General features: G+C 41.2%; 1 protein-coding gene and 1 pseudogene across 2 annotated transcripts in view; one reads left to right on the top strand and one right to left on the bottom strand.

The window, feature by feature from the left end:
- Positions 1–8296, bottom strand: part of MALT1 (MALT1 paracaspase) — a 52774-nt gene extending 44478 nt beyond the window's left edge. For both annotated transcript variants that reach the window (XM_036876738.2, XM_036876740.2), the window contains exon 1: positions 7821–8296. In XM_036876738.2, the coding sequence (XP_036732633.2) occupies positions 7821–8113 (293 nt within the window). In that variant the 5' untranslated portion in view covers positions 8114–8296. The remainder of the gene's footprint in view (positions 1–7820) is intronic.
- Positions 8297–13117: 4821 nt separating this feature from the next.
- On the top strand, positions 13118–13211 carry LOC118907843 (U6 spliceosomal RNA; annotated as a pseudogene).
- Positions 13212–15522: the final 2311 nt, after the last annotated feature.

Raw genomic sequence — 15522 nt, 5'->3', positions numbered from 1 at the left:
TACCTTTAATTGGGAATGGGGAATAGGAATATACTTATTTCTATTTTTTCTTGTACTTACATAAAGTGTAAAATGACCCAAAAGAGATATTGAAAAATGAAAAAAAAAATCAACATATAGTATTTTGTATTAACAAGTAGTATGTCTACATGTACGCATATGAAAAACTGAAGATACAGACCAGTGTGTATGCTGAATGATGTACTATTTTTATTAACAAGAATATTAAGTATTCTATATGCAGAGTAACTTTGAAAAGATAGCCAAGAAACTGGAGCAGTGGTTGCCCTAGAGAGGGGAGTTAGGGAAGCAGAGCTAAGGGCTGGATGATTCAATTATTCTTTTTTTAGCATCAGTATCTAACATACATGTACAATTTCCTTTTCAATCTTGTCATGTCCAGTAGTGGTATACAATGTTAGAAAGATGAAGATCAGACTGCAGAAGGCCATAAATAATGGGACAAGGAGTATGGACTTTAATCATTTCCTAGGAAGGGCAAGTATGAACCATTCAAGTGAAGAAAAATAATCAAGTAAAATCAAACAATCAAAACAACAAACAAAACCCAAAAACCTTCCCCAAGAGATGTTATCGACAACAGAGGCAGCCAAAACCTTTAGATCATCTCACGATATACTGCACGTTCGCACCTCACGCACCTGCGTGGATCTCTCTCCCTTTCCTGCCAGTCTGAATTTCAGGGTAGTATAAACTCTAGCTTCTCTGTGATGCTCTCCCAGACCACAGCAGCCCAGCAAAAACCTTTCAGACAGTTTCCTAACGGTGCTTATCTTCTACACTAGAGCCTGGCAAACTTTTCCTGTACAGAGCCATGCAGGGTAAATATTTTAGGCTTTATGGGCCATACAATCTCTGTTGCACATTCTTCTTTGATTTTGTTCTGCTTTATGACTTTTTAACTATAAAAATCATTCTGAGCTCATAAACTATATAAAAACAGGCAGTGGCATTGGGTTCATGGGCTGTTGTTTGCAGACCCTGTCCTATGTGTTTCGTTTGACACAATTTTGCCTTAAAACCATGAGCTTTTCTTTCATAAGCATCCCTTCTCTATCCAACTCGACTATGGTCTCATCATATATATATATATATATAAACGGAAACCCCATTATATATATATATGTGTGTGTGTGTGTGTGTAAGTATGTATGTGTGTGTATATGTGTATATATATATATATATATATATATATTCTCTAATCCCTCAATACCGAAATCTGTCTTGCCCATATTAATTATTCATAACTGAGTAATTATTGAGTGAATTTCAATAACTGAAAAGCCTGGAAGCCTGGATCAGAGTCAAGGTTAGCAAGCTTTCATATGACTTGAAGTATTCTTTCTTTTTTTAAATTAAAGTATTATTGATATACAACTTATGAAGGTTTCACATGCACAACATTGTGGTTTCAACATTCACCCATATTATCAAGTCCTCACCACCCCCCATTCATTCATTGCAGTCACTGTCTATCAGCACAGTAAGATGCGATAGAATGACTTGAAGTATCCTTAATCCACATTCATTTTGATCATTTTTATTAAAAGGCTACCATAGCATTTCTGTTTCCTGAACATATCTCCTTGGGCAAGGGAAACAAAAGCAAAAATGAACAAATGGAACTACATAAAACTAAAAAGCTTCTGGACAGCAAAGGATACTATCAGCAGAACAAAAAGGCATCTACAGTATGGGAGAATATATTTGTAAATGACTTACCCGATAAGGGGTTACATCCAAAATACATAAAGAGCTCACACCCAAAACCAAATAACCCGATTAAAAAAATGAGTTGAAGATCTGAACAGACACTTCTCCAAAGAAGAAATTCAGATGGCCAACAGGCACATGAAAAGATGCTCCATATCACTGATTATCAGGGAAATGCAAATTAAAACCATAATGAGATATCATCTAACACCAGTTAGGATGGCCAACATCCAAAAGATAAGGAACAACAATCCTAGAACACTGTTGGTGGGAATGTAAATTAGTTCAGCCATTGTGGAAAGCAATATGCAGGTTCCTTGGGGTTCCTTAAAAAACCAAAAACAGAAATACCATTTGACCCAGTAATTCCACTCATAGGAATTCACCCAAAGAAAACAAGATCTTTGATTCAAAAAGACACATGTACCCCTATGTTTATAGCAGAACTATTTACAATAGCCAAGATATGAAAGCAACCTAAGTGTCCACAGTAGATGAATGGATAAAGAAGATGTGATACATATATACACAATGGAATATTATTCAGCCATAAAAAGAAAACAATTCCTATCATTTGCAACAACATGAATGGAGCTGGAGGACATTATGCTCAATGAAAGAAGCCAGGTGGCAAAGACAAGTACCAAATGATTTCACTCATTTGTGGAGTATAACTACAAAGCAAAACGGAAGGAACAAAACAGCAGCCGACTCACAGACTCCAAGAAGGGACTAGTGGTTACCAAAGGGAAGGAGTTGGGGAGGGTGTGTGGGGAGGAAGGGAGAAAGGGATTAAGAAGCATCATCATTAGCAAACACAATATAGGTAGGTCATGGGGAAGGCAGTACAACACAGAGAAGACAAGTAATGACTCTATAGCATCTTACTACGCTGATGGTCTGTGACTGCAATGGGGTGGGGATGGGGACTTGATAATACAGGTGAATGTTGAAACCACAATGTTGCTCATGTGAAACCTTCGTAAGATTGTATATCAATGATACCTTAATTTTAAAAAAAGGGCTACTGTAGCATTTCTAATGGTTACCCAAGATTTAGAAATCTGAGATAAAGTTGGTTATCTCATAAAGAAAAAAAAAATGCAACCAACCAAAATAATTTCAACAGTAATACCCTTTTTCATATGGCTGTTATAATTAAATTACTTATCCATGTAAAAAGAACATAGCACAGTGCTTGGCAAACAACAAGCACTCAGTAAGAGGTGTTTTTATGCAATAAAAATACAGGGATATTAAAAGGATGTTAAGGCTAATTTCTTAATTATGCTTATTTCTGACACTGTTTTAGCTTTTCTGTAAAAATATTTTTGAGTAGTTACTATTTTGGTAAACTGATAATGTCCTCCAAGGCTTCCTGCCCCTATATTGACTAGGTATTCTTTTTTAAGTACTTAGCTAAATTTGCACATTCAATGCTCTATTCTTGCTAAATGTCATGATATATAGATCAACCGTTTCCAGATTTTGGACTGCAGACCAGTGGCAGCACAATCAGAAGTCCCTGGTAAAATGATAAAAATAAGGACAATAAGACTGTCTTTCCTATTTTTCTAAGTGTAAAAGTGTCCTTTCTTTTATGAAATAATGGGGACTACTATGGTAGCAAAAAAAAAAAAGCTGACGATGTCACTCGTCCTCTACTTTGTAAAATTTTCTCTTATTAGTCCCTGTAATGCCCAGGTCAAGGAACCAGTATTAGAAACAATATAAGGACAACCAATTTTTAAAATAATTAGAATATGATATTTATAAAGATAAGGATGCTGTATGCTAAATGTAATTTTTTTATGACTCAGAAAAGTTATCAGGATCTTATTCATGAGTATAAGAAGCCATCTCATCAAATGCAACCAAGTGATGATTTGATTGCTTTATATTGACATGGAGAAAATGAAAAATAATTTGACATTTTGTTCCCCAAATGAAGAAAGAACAAATTGAAGTAGGCAAAGATTTCTCTTCTAAAATAAAAGGCACAAGCAGAAAGACAAGATTTTGTACCTCCTTTCCTTTTACTGATTTTTCCACACAGGCACTGACTTTCAGTTGAGATGATGTTTATACATACCTGTCTTTTATTTCTCTCCATTTTTAGTTACATTCCTGTAAGACTGCTTTCAAGTGGTTTCTACCAGCCCTAATTTGGATTTCTGATTTAAGTTAAAAGACTATTACTGAAACAAATGGACTTTGTTTTTAAAATATCTGTATTTATCTTTACTTTTAAAAATATGTAATCAAATAGAACATATTATACACCCTTTAGGGTATAAACCCAGGCACAACTTACAGGTTCTTTTGCTTCTTTTTAGTATATTTATTCTTGGGAATGTTTATTCATTAATTCAACAACTACTTATTAATCACCTGAAATAGTCCAACCATTTTTCTTAGGTATTGAAGATACAGCAGCAAACAAAATTCTCTATTCTTCTGGATTTTTCTAGAGGAGATACACACGCACACACATAGAAATATATGTATATCATCCACAAAGACCCTACTGTGTTCAAAGAAAAGCAAGAAAGCAAGTGTGACTAGAAGAGAGGGAAGAAGAGAGACAGTAATAGGATATCAGGTCTAAGAGTCAATGGTAGCTAAATGGTGTTTTTACCCTGAGATGGAAAAGCAGTCATTGTGTTTTGAGCAGAGGAAGGATAAGACCTGATGTTTTAAAGGCTCATTCTTCCTGCTACACTGAGAACAGATTGGAGGTGGGAGTGACGCAGGAGCAGTTAGGCAGCTCCTGGAATAATCCAATGCTAAATGTAGATTGTCACGGCCTGGCCCAGACGTGTGGCAGCGGGGCTGGATTCAAGATACGAACTGCAGGTACAGCAGAGAGGAGCTGCTGATAAAATGGATGTGGTGAATAAACGTGGAGTAGGAATAACTGATGTTTTTGACCTCGGTGACTGAGGGGATGCAGCTACCATTTGCTGAGACACAGAAAATTGCAAGAGAAAGAGGTTAATGCGGGAAGACCTGTTAAGTTTTGGACGTGTTACGTCTAAGATGTCTACTAGTCACTCAAGAGGATATGGCGAATAGGAATCGGCACAAATCAGTCTGGGAAGTTCAAAGCAAAGATACGGACTGAAGATATGATTCGAGAGCAATCTCAAATACAAGTAAAGTCAGGTGACTAAAGGATAACACCCAGAAGGGTATCAGGTGAAGTATAAACTCAGGCCTCAGCCCTCAGGAGCTCCAAAAGTCGGGGACTGAGGAGATGGGGACCAAAGAGACAAAGTTAGGAGGAAATAACCTTTCATCTTTCCTTATGCACCTCCTCCCCATCTTAAACTGCTGGGGGGATGATGTCGCAGCTGAGAGCGCCTCCCTGCGGCGGGCATGCGGTGTCGGACTGCTCCTGCTGGGCCATGTCCCACAGCTCCATCTCTAAGCTCCCTTCTTCACGGGACCTAGGCAGCATTACAGCCTCTTGAAGCTGTCACCTTGGGGCTCCAACATTCCCTGCCACCGCAGCATTTATGCAGCTTGGGCAAGTCACTCAGAACCTGAGCCTGTCCACACTGACAGCAAAGGGTGTGCAACCTCAATGATTTAGGAAGGAACTAGGGCTGAGTTTGTATCTGAGGCATTCCCATACACACACAGTTGTGGGAAACCACACCACATGCAAGGGTTAATTCGGGGTCATCAATAACCATCTGAAAACACAATTAATTCCTGATGGACAACTCAGAATGGACTCTTGAGGTTTATTTATTAAACTCTCATTTTGTTTGAGGAAAAATTTATAGTCAGAAAAAAGGAGGAAAAAAAACCGTAACAGGCAACCTTTTGAAATTTTAGGGCTATGAGTCCAGTGACTCTGAAGAAAAGACTTCACATCCTCAGGGCAATTGTTATCCACACTGTAGTTCCTACCTTTGACACTAGATAAAAATATCTTTAGGACCTTTTATTATCATACCTGCTCTTCTTCCATTAGTATGAAATTACTTTAGAATAACAATTTTTGGTCTTATATAGGGTAAGGACCACCAGCTTACCTTGCCCCCTCAGCTGTCACTCCTCAGCCCCCACGTTCCCAGTGTTAACCCATGTGTTACGTCAGTTTAGTTCTGGCTTCAGTAGGTATATGAGCTTACTGTTTCCCAGTTCTCCAACCTTCAGGGTTGCCCCAACTCTCCCCACCACAACCAATCTACTCTGAAATAGCCTTCGCCATCCTGCAGGACCAGAGAAATGCCATCTGTCTCTTATGTGACTTCCCACCTCGGAATTCCCAGATTACATTATCGTAAACCTAGAAATTCAGAAATTTATGGAGTTAGAATGACAGTTATTTTGGATTTTCTTTGCATAGCCAAAAAGCACAAGGTGTTTTTCCTAGAACACAAAAAAAGTATGCCATTTATCTGCTTAAGTTTGAGAGCTTAGCATTTCCTGATTCCATCCCCACACCATTACTCCTCTGTATGGCCAAATAATCCCCAATCATTACTCTGGTTTAACCCCAAACTCTTTGAAACTCAAGGTTGTTGTAAGGTTTTAAGTGGACAATATATATAAACACTTAGTACAGTGGTATACACTAAGTTCTTAATAAGTAATAAAACTCAGTATTCATAGCCAACATAGCATTTAGATGTTATATGTGAATATTCCAGAATAGTCTGTTTTTAAATAGTCTGGAATATCCCAGAATATCTGGTCCATTACTAGATAAGCCCTTTTATGAATAGGAGCTAAATATTTATCATCTTTTCATCTTCTGCAACTTCTAATAACAGGCATTCAAAAAATACAATTTTGAATGAATGACTCCCTCAATTTAAAAGAGCGCCTAAAGAGGTTCTACGCGTAACACATAGACTCTTAAATGATGGTTCCTGTTCTCGAGGAGTTTCTAAAGAAGTGTACAAATAATCATCCTGGAAGACAAAGTCTAGTCATGTGAAAAGTTAGAGAAAACTGTGAAGGGGTTCAATGGCGGACCAAAATCCTAATAGCAGAGAGTAGCGGTTCTAAGTGTGGTCTGGGACCTGTAGTGCAGTTTCTGAGACCTTTTCACGGATCCACAAGGTGAAAATGGTGTTTCGTAATAACAGTAAGATGTCATTTACCTTTTTCATTCATTTGCTCAGGAGTATACACGGGAGTACCTAGTGTTACATGACTTGAGATGGTGCAACAGTGTGGAGGCACATCAAAGCAACCAGCTCTCTGCAATTCAGCGAAAATTTTAGATTTTCAAAATGTAAAACGATGCCACTTTTCTAACCTTTTTGTTTTGGAAAAATTTATTCTGTTAACATGTAATGGGTTATTCATTTTAAATAAGCTAATATTTATAAAACTTCTTAGTTTTAATTTCTAATACTGTAAATATCTGTATATATTATATGTATGTACCATATAGAACCCACAGTAAATACTCTCTGGGGTCCTCAATAATTCTTAGGAGTCTTTAAGAATCTTGAGACCAACAATTCAAAAATTGATAGTCCAGCGGTTCCAAGCCTGCTAATAGGAAAATAGTTTTACTTAAAAGAGTTCAGTGTTCGTGATTAAGTCAAGAAGGGACTTGGGTAAGTTGGTTTGATGGAGGAACACGATGAATTTAGTTTCAGTTTTTCCCACCACCCTTCGCTCCCTGCATAAATACCTTCCTGAATTCCTGCGCCCTCAACCCTTCGCCTTCGAAGATTCTCTGTTCACCGGCACCTTCCTTAGGCCTTCCAGGTCTCTGTCCTGTCCCGTTCTACCGTATTTTCCCTTCTGTGGGGCTGCTGCCCTATCATAATGGTCTCCGGATGGTTTCCCTTTCTCCGTGTCCTCTAAAGCTAGTCCCTTCTCTCAGCTCAGGGAGAGCAGAAGGGTGGGTATGCCAGGGTCCGATCTCGCGTCTCCTGCAGTCCCGGGACTTCCCTGGGTTGGGCTGAGGCTCCCTCCAGGTCACCGACGTGCTCCCCGCGTCCTGCCCTCTGCGCTCCTTCCACCCCGCGGCCCACCTCCCTCGCCCCGCGCGCCCCCTGCCCAGTGCACCCACGTGACCCCCCGCGCCTTCCCCCGAGGCCCCCGCGCCTCACCTGAGCCGGAGGCGCCCTCGATTCCCCGCCACCTCGGCCAGCCTCCTCCAGCCCCGGCCCTCGGGCGCTCGGTCCAAGCTCCCGCTGAGCCTCCGCAGCAGCGGCTCCGGAAGGCGGTTGAGGGTCGCGCCGGCCGGAACGGGGAGCGGCGGCCCCGAGGGCGCAGCCAGAGGCGACAGCCAGGAAGGGGCCGCCTGCCAGGCCGGGGGCGGAGGGGCCTGCGGCAGCTCCCCGCACAACGACGTGTCCCGCGCCGGCGACCCCGCGACTGCTGCCGCTCCCGCCGGCCACATCTCGGGCCTCGGCTCCAGCGCACCTTCCGCCTGTCCCCTAGCTCGCCCCAGCGCCGCGGAGGCAGGGGCGGAAGGACAAATCGGGCGGCCCCGCACCGCACGCAGAGGAGGAAGCTTAGTTCCCCACCCCACGCAGGCAGGTTTGCCTGGGGGAAGCCGGGCCGGCCGGCCGCGCCAGCCACCCCGAGGGGGCGGGACCGCGACGGGGCGGGGCCGCGGGGGAGCCGCCCGCTGCGCGTGCGCGCAGCCGCGCGTTTCCTTCCCTGGCCTCGCCGCGGCCCCGCTGACCGAGGCGCGCGCTTCAAACTGGGGAGGTGGAGTCCTGGCTGAGCAAGAAGGTTCGGGTGGTTGCCGCTGGAGGAGGAAGCGGTGGAGGAACTACGCCCGGACGGCTCCACTACGGCCAAGAAGCCTGCGGAGTCGGGGCTTCCCGAGACCGTGGGAGGAGAGTTGCTTCACGCCAAAGAGCGGAGCGCGCGGCTCTCCACCGCCGGCCCCCCGCCGCTTGCTCTGGGGGCGTACTCTGCTGACTCAGTGCCTTGCGTGTGCCCGACAACGTCACCAACACGCACACTGGGCAGCCTCAACTCAGGCTTCCTCGTTTTAGGATTGGATGTGTAGGCATTGCAAATAGAAGTGGTGCTAGAGATCCAGGTACTTCTTGGAAATTGCCCAAATTTGTGCCTAGACTTTTTAAAAAACTGGGCTGTGATGTATTTAAACTTGATCAGATCTTGGAAATTATTGTTTCTGGCTGGAATCACCTAGTTTCCTCCTACTCAGACTGACACCTACAATCTTAGTAAATCAAAGCAGGCAATCTTATAGAGGATGCCCTCCTTGGAAGAGTCCGGGTTGGATGAAGTAATACATGCAGACCACACCGGAGCTCGCACTCCCTATGGATAGCAAGTAATTTATGAAACATGACCAGCCAGGCAGGTAGTCTGTAGACACAAGGCTTCTTGGCCCAATTTCTGGTCCATTAGCTTTTTCACAACACAGAACAGCAGGATTTTCTGTAGCAATAATTTTGGGCACGCAAATTCTCACTACTTGTTGGCCTGGTGGTTGCTTCATATAATCACCACATTGCACAAGCAGTCACTCTACTTTTTTGCCCTGTGTAAATTCAGAGTTCAGAATGCAGTACAGTGGCTAAATGCATAACCTTTGGATGCAGAAAAATCTCCTGGGTTCTAGTTTTATGATCTTAAATAAGTTACTTAATTCTCTGCCACATCAGTTAAAATGGATCTGAAAATGTATAATGTATATGACATAACCAGAATTAAGGAAGTTGATGTATGTAAGTCACTTAACTCTGCTTGGCACATAATAGATAATAAATGTTAATTATTATCCTTATAAATGCAAAAGCTTGTTTCATACTCAGTTTGGCTCGGTAAACCTTCCCAATCTTTTGCAGTACCTTCCTGTTTTGTCCTCAATCATTGAACAAATATTTTATGAGTCTATTAACTGCACGTGCCAATTACGGAAATTAAGTATTTAGTGAACGAGTCTCTAGTCTTAAAACATTTAAGGTATTGCTTATGCAGGTTCTCATATGTGCCTGTGGGTTAAAATGGGTACCAATTTTATTTACCCTGTGAATATCCGTCCCAATTTGATCACAGGCTTCTTTATCTAATACACAGTTGGGTAGCGATGGTGTCAACCCTCCCTCCCAATCCCCTGCTTCTGTTCTCTGCCCCAAGACAAGTGCCTCTCTCATTTCACTCTAGTTTGGGCCCTGTTTTACACCTAGCAATTTTATAACCCATGCAGTCACCCCATCCACCACCCTCCAACCTCTACCTTGGACTGCATTACAGTTTTTGACTGGTCTTTTTCTCCTCCCAATCAAACGTTCATATTTTTCTAAAGTAATTTTGCTCCTCTGGTTCTCTTATGGGGGCCTCATGGTTTAGTAGAAAGAATGTGACTTTTAGAGTTTGCCCTGAATTTGAATCTTGATACTGTCACTTATTAGTTGTGTGACTCTAGGTAAGTTGCTTAACCTCTCAGCTTCAATTTCCACATCTATATAAAGTGGAAGATAGTAGCACCTGCTTCAAATGATTATTGTGAGAATTAATGGAATATAATATATACACATATATAAAGTGTCTGAGAGAAGTATATGCATCATACACTGACACTTTCAAAATTGCCATGTTAATTTTGGGAACCTGTAATAAACAGTAACTCAGCTTCCTTTTCTATATCAGCCATAACATTTATACTAAAAGATAGGAGAAAAATTGAGAGTGGAGATCTGGTTTTTAAATGCCCTTAAAAGTTCCTGCATGTCTTTAGATGATATTCTTGGGAGTTCTTCCTCATTACTTGAAAGTGACTTAGGTCTTTGTGAATCCAGACAATGCACAGGAAGCTTGTGGTTTCATTCTATGGAAATCCATTGATGTAATCATGAAAACACTCAGAAATCTGGAAACTGACTCATATATTTTTTTTTCCATTATACAGTTTGACTATAGATAGTACTCTAACTAATAAAGTGCCAGAACAACATTATTTCATATCTGCACAGGTTTTTCAAAGGCCCAGCACAGGAGAAGACCTGCAGGTCCTGGGTTTGTGTACAACAGAGGGAAAGGAAACAGGGAGGCTTGAGACTTAAGTGGCATCTCTTATCTCCCACTCATTCCTACTCAGCAGCCTCGGTGACCTCTGACTCAGCTTCTGTGTTGAGGCCATTCAGTGCACCCTCAGCCACAAGGCTCTCCACATCGCCTGCAAGCCCTTCCTGCTGCCATCTCCCAAAGGACTAGGGGAATTTTCCCATTTCGATTTTAATTTTGGAATAGTGGCTAAGCGTTGCACAGTATTCCACACCTTTCCTTTATGATGACTCATCCATGGCAAAAACTACCATTATTTCTCTAAATTCATTCATTCGTTTAATCATTAATAAATTTTTATTGGATGCCTACCTTGTGCCAATCTCTGTGTGAAAAACTGTTAAAAGATTCTGTTTTGGTTTGTTTTTTTTAAGCCTTTATTTTTTAGAGCAGTTTTAGGTTCACAGAAAAACTGAGGGGAAGGTACAGAGGTTTTCCATATACTCTGTACTTGCCCCATTATCATCCCCCACCAGAGGGGTACATTTGTTACAACTGATGAACCTGCACTGCCTCATCATAAACAGCGTAAATCGCAGCTTACATTAGGGCTCACTCTGGTGGTATACATTCAATGGGTTGAGACAAATATGTAACACCTTCAATATGGTATTATACAGGGCATTTTCACTGCCCTGAAAATCCTCTGTGCTCTGCCGATTCATCCATCCTTTCTCCCAATCCTTTGCAACCACTGATCTTTTTACTGTCCCCATATTTTTGCTTTTTTCAGAATGTCATATAGTTGGAATCATACAGCCTTTAAAGTCTGGCTCTTTTCACTTAGTAATCTGCATTTAAGTTTCCTCCATGTCTTTTTGACTTGATAGTTCATTTCTTTTTAGCAGTGAATCACATTGTTGTCTGGATGAAGCAGTTTTTTATCGCATTCACCTGCTGAAGGACATCTTGGTTGCTTCCAAGTTTTGGCAATAATGAATTAAGCTGCTATAAATATCCATGTGCAGGTTTTTGTTTGGACACAAATTTTCAACCCCTTTTTTGGGTAAATGCCAGGGAGTGTGATTGCTGGGTTGTAATGTAAGAGCATATTTAGTTTTGTAAGAAACTGTCCAACGGTCCTCCAAAGTGGCTGTACCCTTTTGCCCTCCTACAGCAGTGAATGAGAGTTCCCATTGCTCCACAATCTGGCTGACATTTCGTGTTGCCGATGTTCCTCCTTTTGGATGGGATAGTTTTTTTAAGAAAGTTAAATTAATGACCCTCAACAAATGTACAGTGAACATGTGTCGAAGATTTTATTTAACACATTAGTGAACAAGGGAACCAGAAAGGTATTATAACCACTTTAAAGGAGAATCCAAAGACAGGATAAATATGGAAACCCAGCAGAATGCTAAAATAAATTAGCTTAATAGGTGCAAAATTGGTTTCCTTCATAGTGGCGGAGGGAAATCAACTGAATATCCATCTGACAGAATTTATTTATTTATACTTAAGAATTACTTACATAGCTATCAGTTTTTTACAACTTCAATCTCTTAGAGTTGCAAAATAATCTAGTCAAAGACAATGAAAGGCATAGATAACCCAGATAGATATGAGCTAGTCAGGATACCCACTACATTTCAGTCTTTGTGGATTTTTCTGTATGGTACTTAAGAGTACGAGGTTGACGAAATCCAATCTCTGCTTAAGGCAAGGAAAGGGAGTGGTGAGTGCACTGCTGGCAGTAAGAAGGAAGTGTGAAAATATTGGGCAGAAATACCATATGGAGCAGCAAGAGAAAAAACATTCCTCACATACAAAGGAACTCCCACAAGGTTATCAGCGGATGGTTAAGCAATGCTTTATAAGATGGAAGATGTTCATATGTACAACACACTCACATAGATATCACCACCTTTCCTTTTATTTCAAGAAAATGTATCTGAGCACTAGCATTAATGATAGGAATACTACTAGATGTCATGGTAGATGTGGCATTATGATAGGAAAAGTCTTGAATCAGTTCTACTTTATTATCTACAAAGCAAATCATTCAGAAACTCTAGTACTTAGATGATTAGTACTAATAAATCACTGGGGACACGTTTCAACATGTGTAGGAACTACCGTTGATGTGATACTTCTTGTGGCCATGAAACACTTTGTCAGAATTTTCAAAAGGGTACTAACTACATTAATCCACCCAGTAGTCTTTGGACTTGGTAACAGTAACACCTGTGTTGGGCTACAAAGAAATTTATGGAGAAAGTCATTCAACAGTATTTACCGACTACCAATCAGTACTCTTTTAGGATGTAAAAGGGGTTCTGGCACACTAGTGTTTCTCATCTTTGGCTACACATAAGAATCACATGAGGGTATTTCAGTTAATTAAAAAGTTGAACATGTTATTTGGCAGTGCGTATACTAAAATTGGAACATTACACAGATTAGTTCTGCATAAGGATGACACTCAGATTTGTAAAATGTTCCTTGTTTTTCTTTTTTGCATCTATAAAGATGATGAATGTTAACTAAACCTATTATGATAATCATCTCGATATATGTAAGTCAAATCATTATGTTATATACCCTAAACTTATACAGTGCTGTATGTCAGTCATATCTCAATAAAACTGAGGGAAAAAAGTTAAGCATAAGAACTACCGTATGATCCATCAGTCCCACTTCTGGGTATATGCCCAGACGAATTGAAAGCAGGGACTCAAACAAAATCCTGTACCCCAATATTAATAGCAACGTTATTCACATGAGCCAAAAGGTGGAAACATCCCAAATGTCTATTAACAGATGAATGGATAAACAAAATGTGCTACATTGAATAATGGAATTTTATGCAGCCTTAAAAAGGAAGGAGATTCTGACACATGCTACAACATGGATGAACCTAGAAAGCATTCTGCCAAGTGAAAGAAACCAGTCACATAAGGACAAATACTGTATGATTCCGTTTACATGAGGTACCTAAAAGTGACAGATTCATAGGGACAGAAAGTAGAATTGAGGTTACCAGGGCCTGGGGGGAGGAGGGGAATGGTGAGGTTTGCTTAATGGACACAGTTTCTGTTTGGGACTATGAAAAAGTTCTGCAGATGGATGATGGTGATGGTTGTACAACATTGTGAATATACTTAATGCCACTGAACTGTACACTTACAAACAGTAAATTTTATGTTACATATAGTTTACCATATACACACAAAAGGAATCACCCAAGGAACCTTAAAAACATACTGATACCTGGGCCATAATCCCAGTGATTCTGATTTCAGCTGGTCTGGGATGCAGGAATTGGTAGTTTCTAAAGTCTCTCAAGAACTGATTTTAATGTTCAGCCAGGCTTTAGAAGGGAGGCTTAATCTCCATGGCAGTCAAGGTACTCTGCCTTGACTGTACATAAGAATCCTGTAGGGGGTTTTAAAATACACGAATCTCTGGGTCTCACCCAAGATTCTTATTTAATTGGCTTGGGGATACTGCCTGGTCACTGAGATTTTTTTTCTTAATTCTCCATCTACTTTGTTAGCCAAGGTGAGAACCATTGCTCTAGGGAGAGCCCAGGATCCTTGCCTTCCATTCCACCTTTGGAGAACAGGTATTTCTGTATGTTGGTGATGGAATCAAGGGCATAGTGCTGGAGGGACCTCTGATGAGAGCCAAAGGACTGAATTCTCCAAGGCCACTTGATTCTTCTTCTTTCTCTTCAGAGTCAGAATGATAAAACTGGGACAATCACAGAAGACCCATAGAGAGTCCAAGAGGAACAGGTGAAGGCCGGTCTATTAGGCCCACTCTTAAGGGAGAAAGGCTCTTTATTCTTCCACACATCCAGCTTCTACCAGCTTCTCACATGGGCATTGCCCCCCACCCTAGTTCCCATCCCCTTTTGAATTCTCCTTCTCCAGCAGGATATCTGAATTCACCTGCCCAGCCAGGGTTCCAAAGAGATAGGACCTTTATGAGTATCCCAAACAAGGGACCATATTGCTGGTGCATGAAAAAAATAATTACCAGTTTACCTTTAAAGGATCATCAAGATGGTAGCCATGCACCTTCCTCTGGTTGGTTCTGACTTACTGCCAGCCAATCTGCTGTCACTTTCACCTTCCTGGGTATTTGTATTTCTGTTCTTCTGTGTAAAGACTGGCCCATTCTGCTTATTAGGTCTGTTGCATCCTGCTATCTTATTTGGGAATGCCTTACTGCAGCCCTAGGATCTTAGAACCAAGGCCAACTAGACCAGGGGTGGGGTGGGGATTTAGACATGCAGCTGAAAGGCAGTGTGGGATCAGGGTGGCCTCCAGAAGACAGGAGGTATGGAGAGAATAGATGAGGCCGGCTCTGCTCTGGGCCTTGAGGTAAAGTAGTGGTTCCCCATTAGTCTATGCCATTCCATCAAGGAAGAATCCCACCCTAAGGATTTTGACTGATGACTTACCCAGTGGTAAAGAGAGTACATTTGCCTGAAATGTCCCCTGTATAACATGCTCCTCTTCCATATACATATATCCCTTGGGGACCAAGCTGACATTGGTAAGGGGATGCGGGACTACAAATCCTGCCTATCTCTTCAGATACAGCTGACAAGGGACACAAAATATAAAACAGAACCCATGTTTTCTAGGAACCTATGATCTTGTTGAGGAGACAAAAATTACACAAACATGAGAAAGTAACCAAGCAAGGTTTTGAACCTTAGGATTCCTGTATTGTATTTCTGTATTGTTGGTGTATGTAGTCAGTCATTTACCAAAGGAACAAAGAGAAGTAACTTTCTAGGATTAGAAATGG

This window comes from Manis pentadactyla, chromosome 6, assembly GCF_030020395.1.
Source record: "Manis pentadactyla isolate mManPen7 chromosome 6, mManPen7.hap1, whole genome shotgun sequence".
In the NCBI taxonomy this organism is placed as follows: Eukaryota; Metazoa; Chordata; class Mammalia; order Pholidota; family Manidae; genus Manis; species Manis pentadactyla.
Note: the sequence above shows the minus strand (reverse complement) of the source record. Positions and strands in the feature narration are given on the sequence as shown.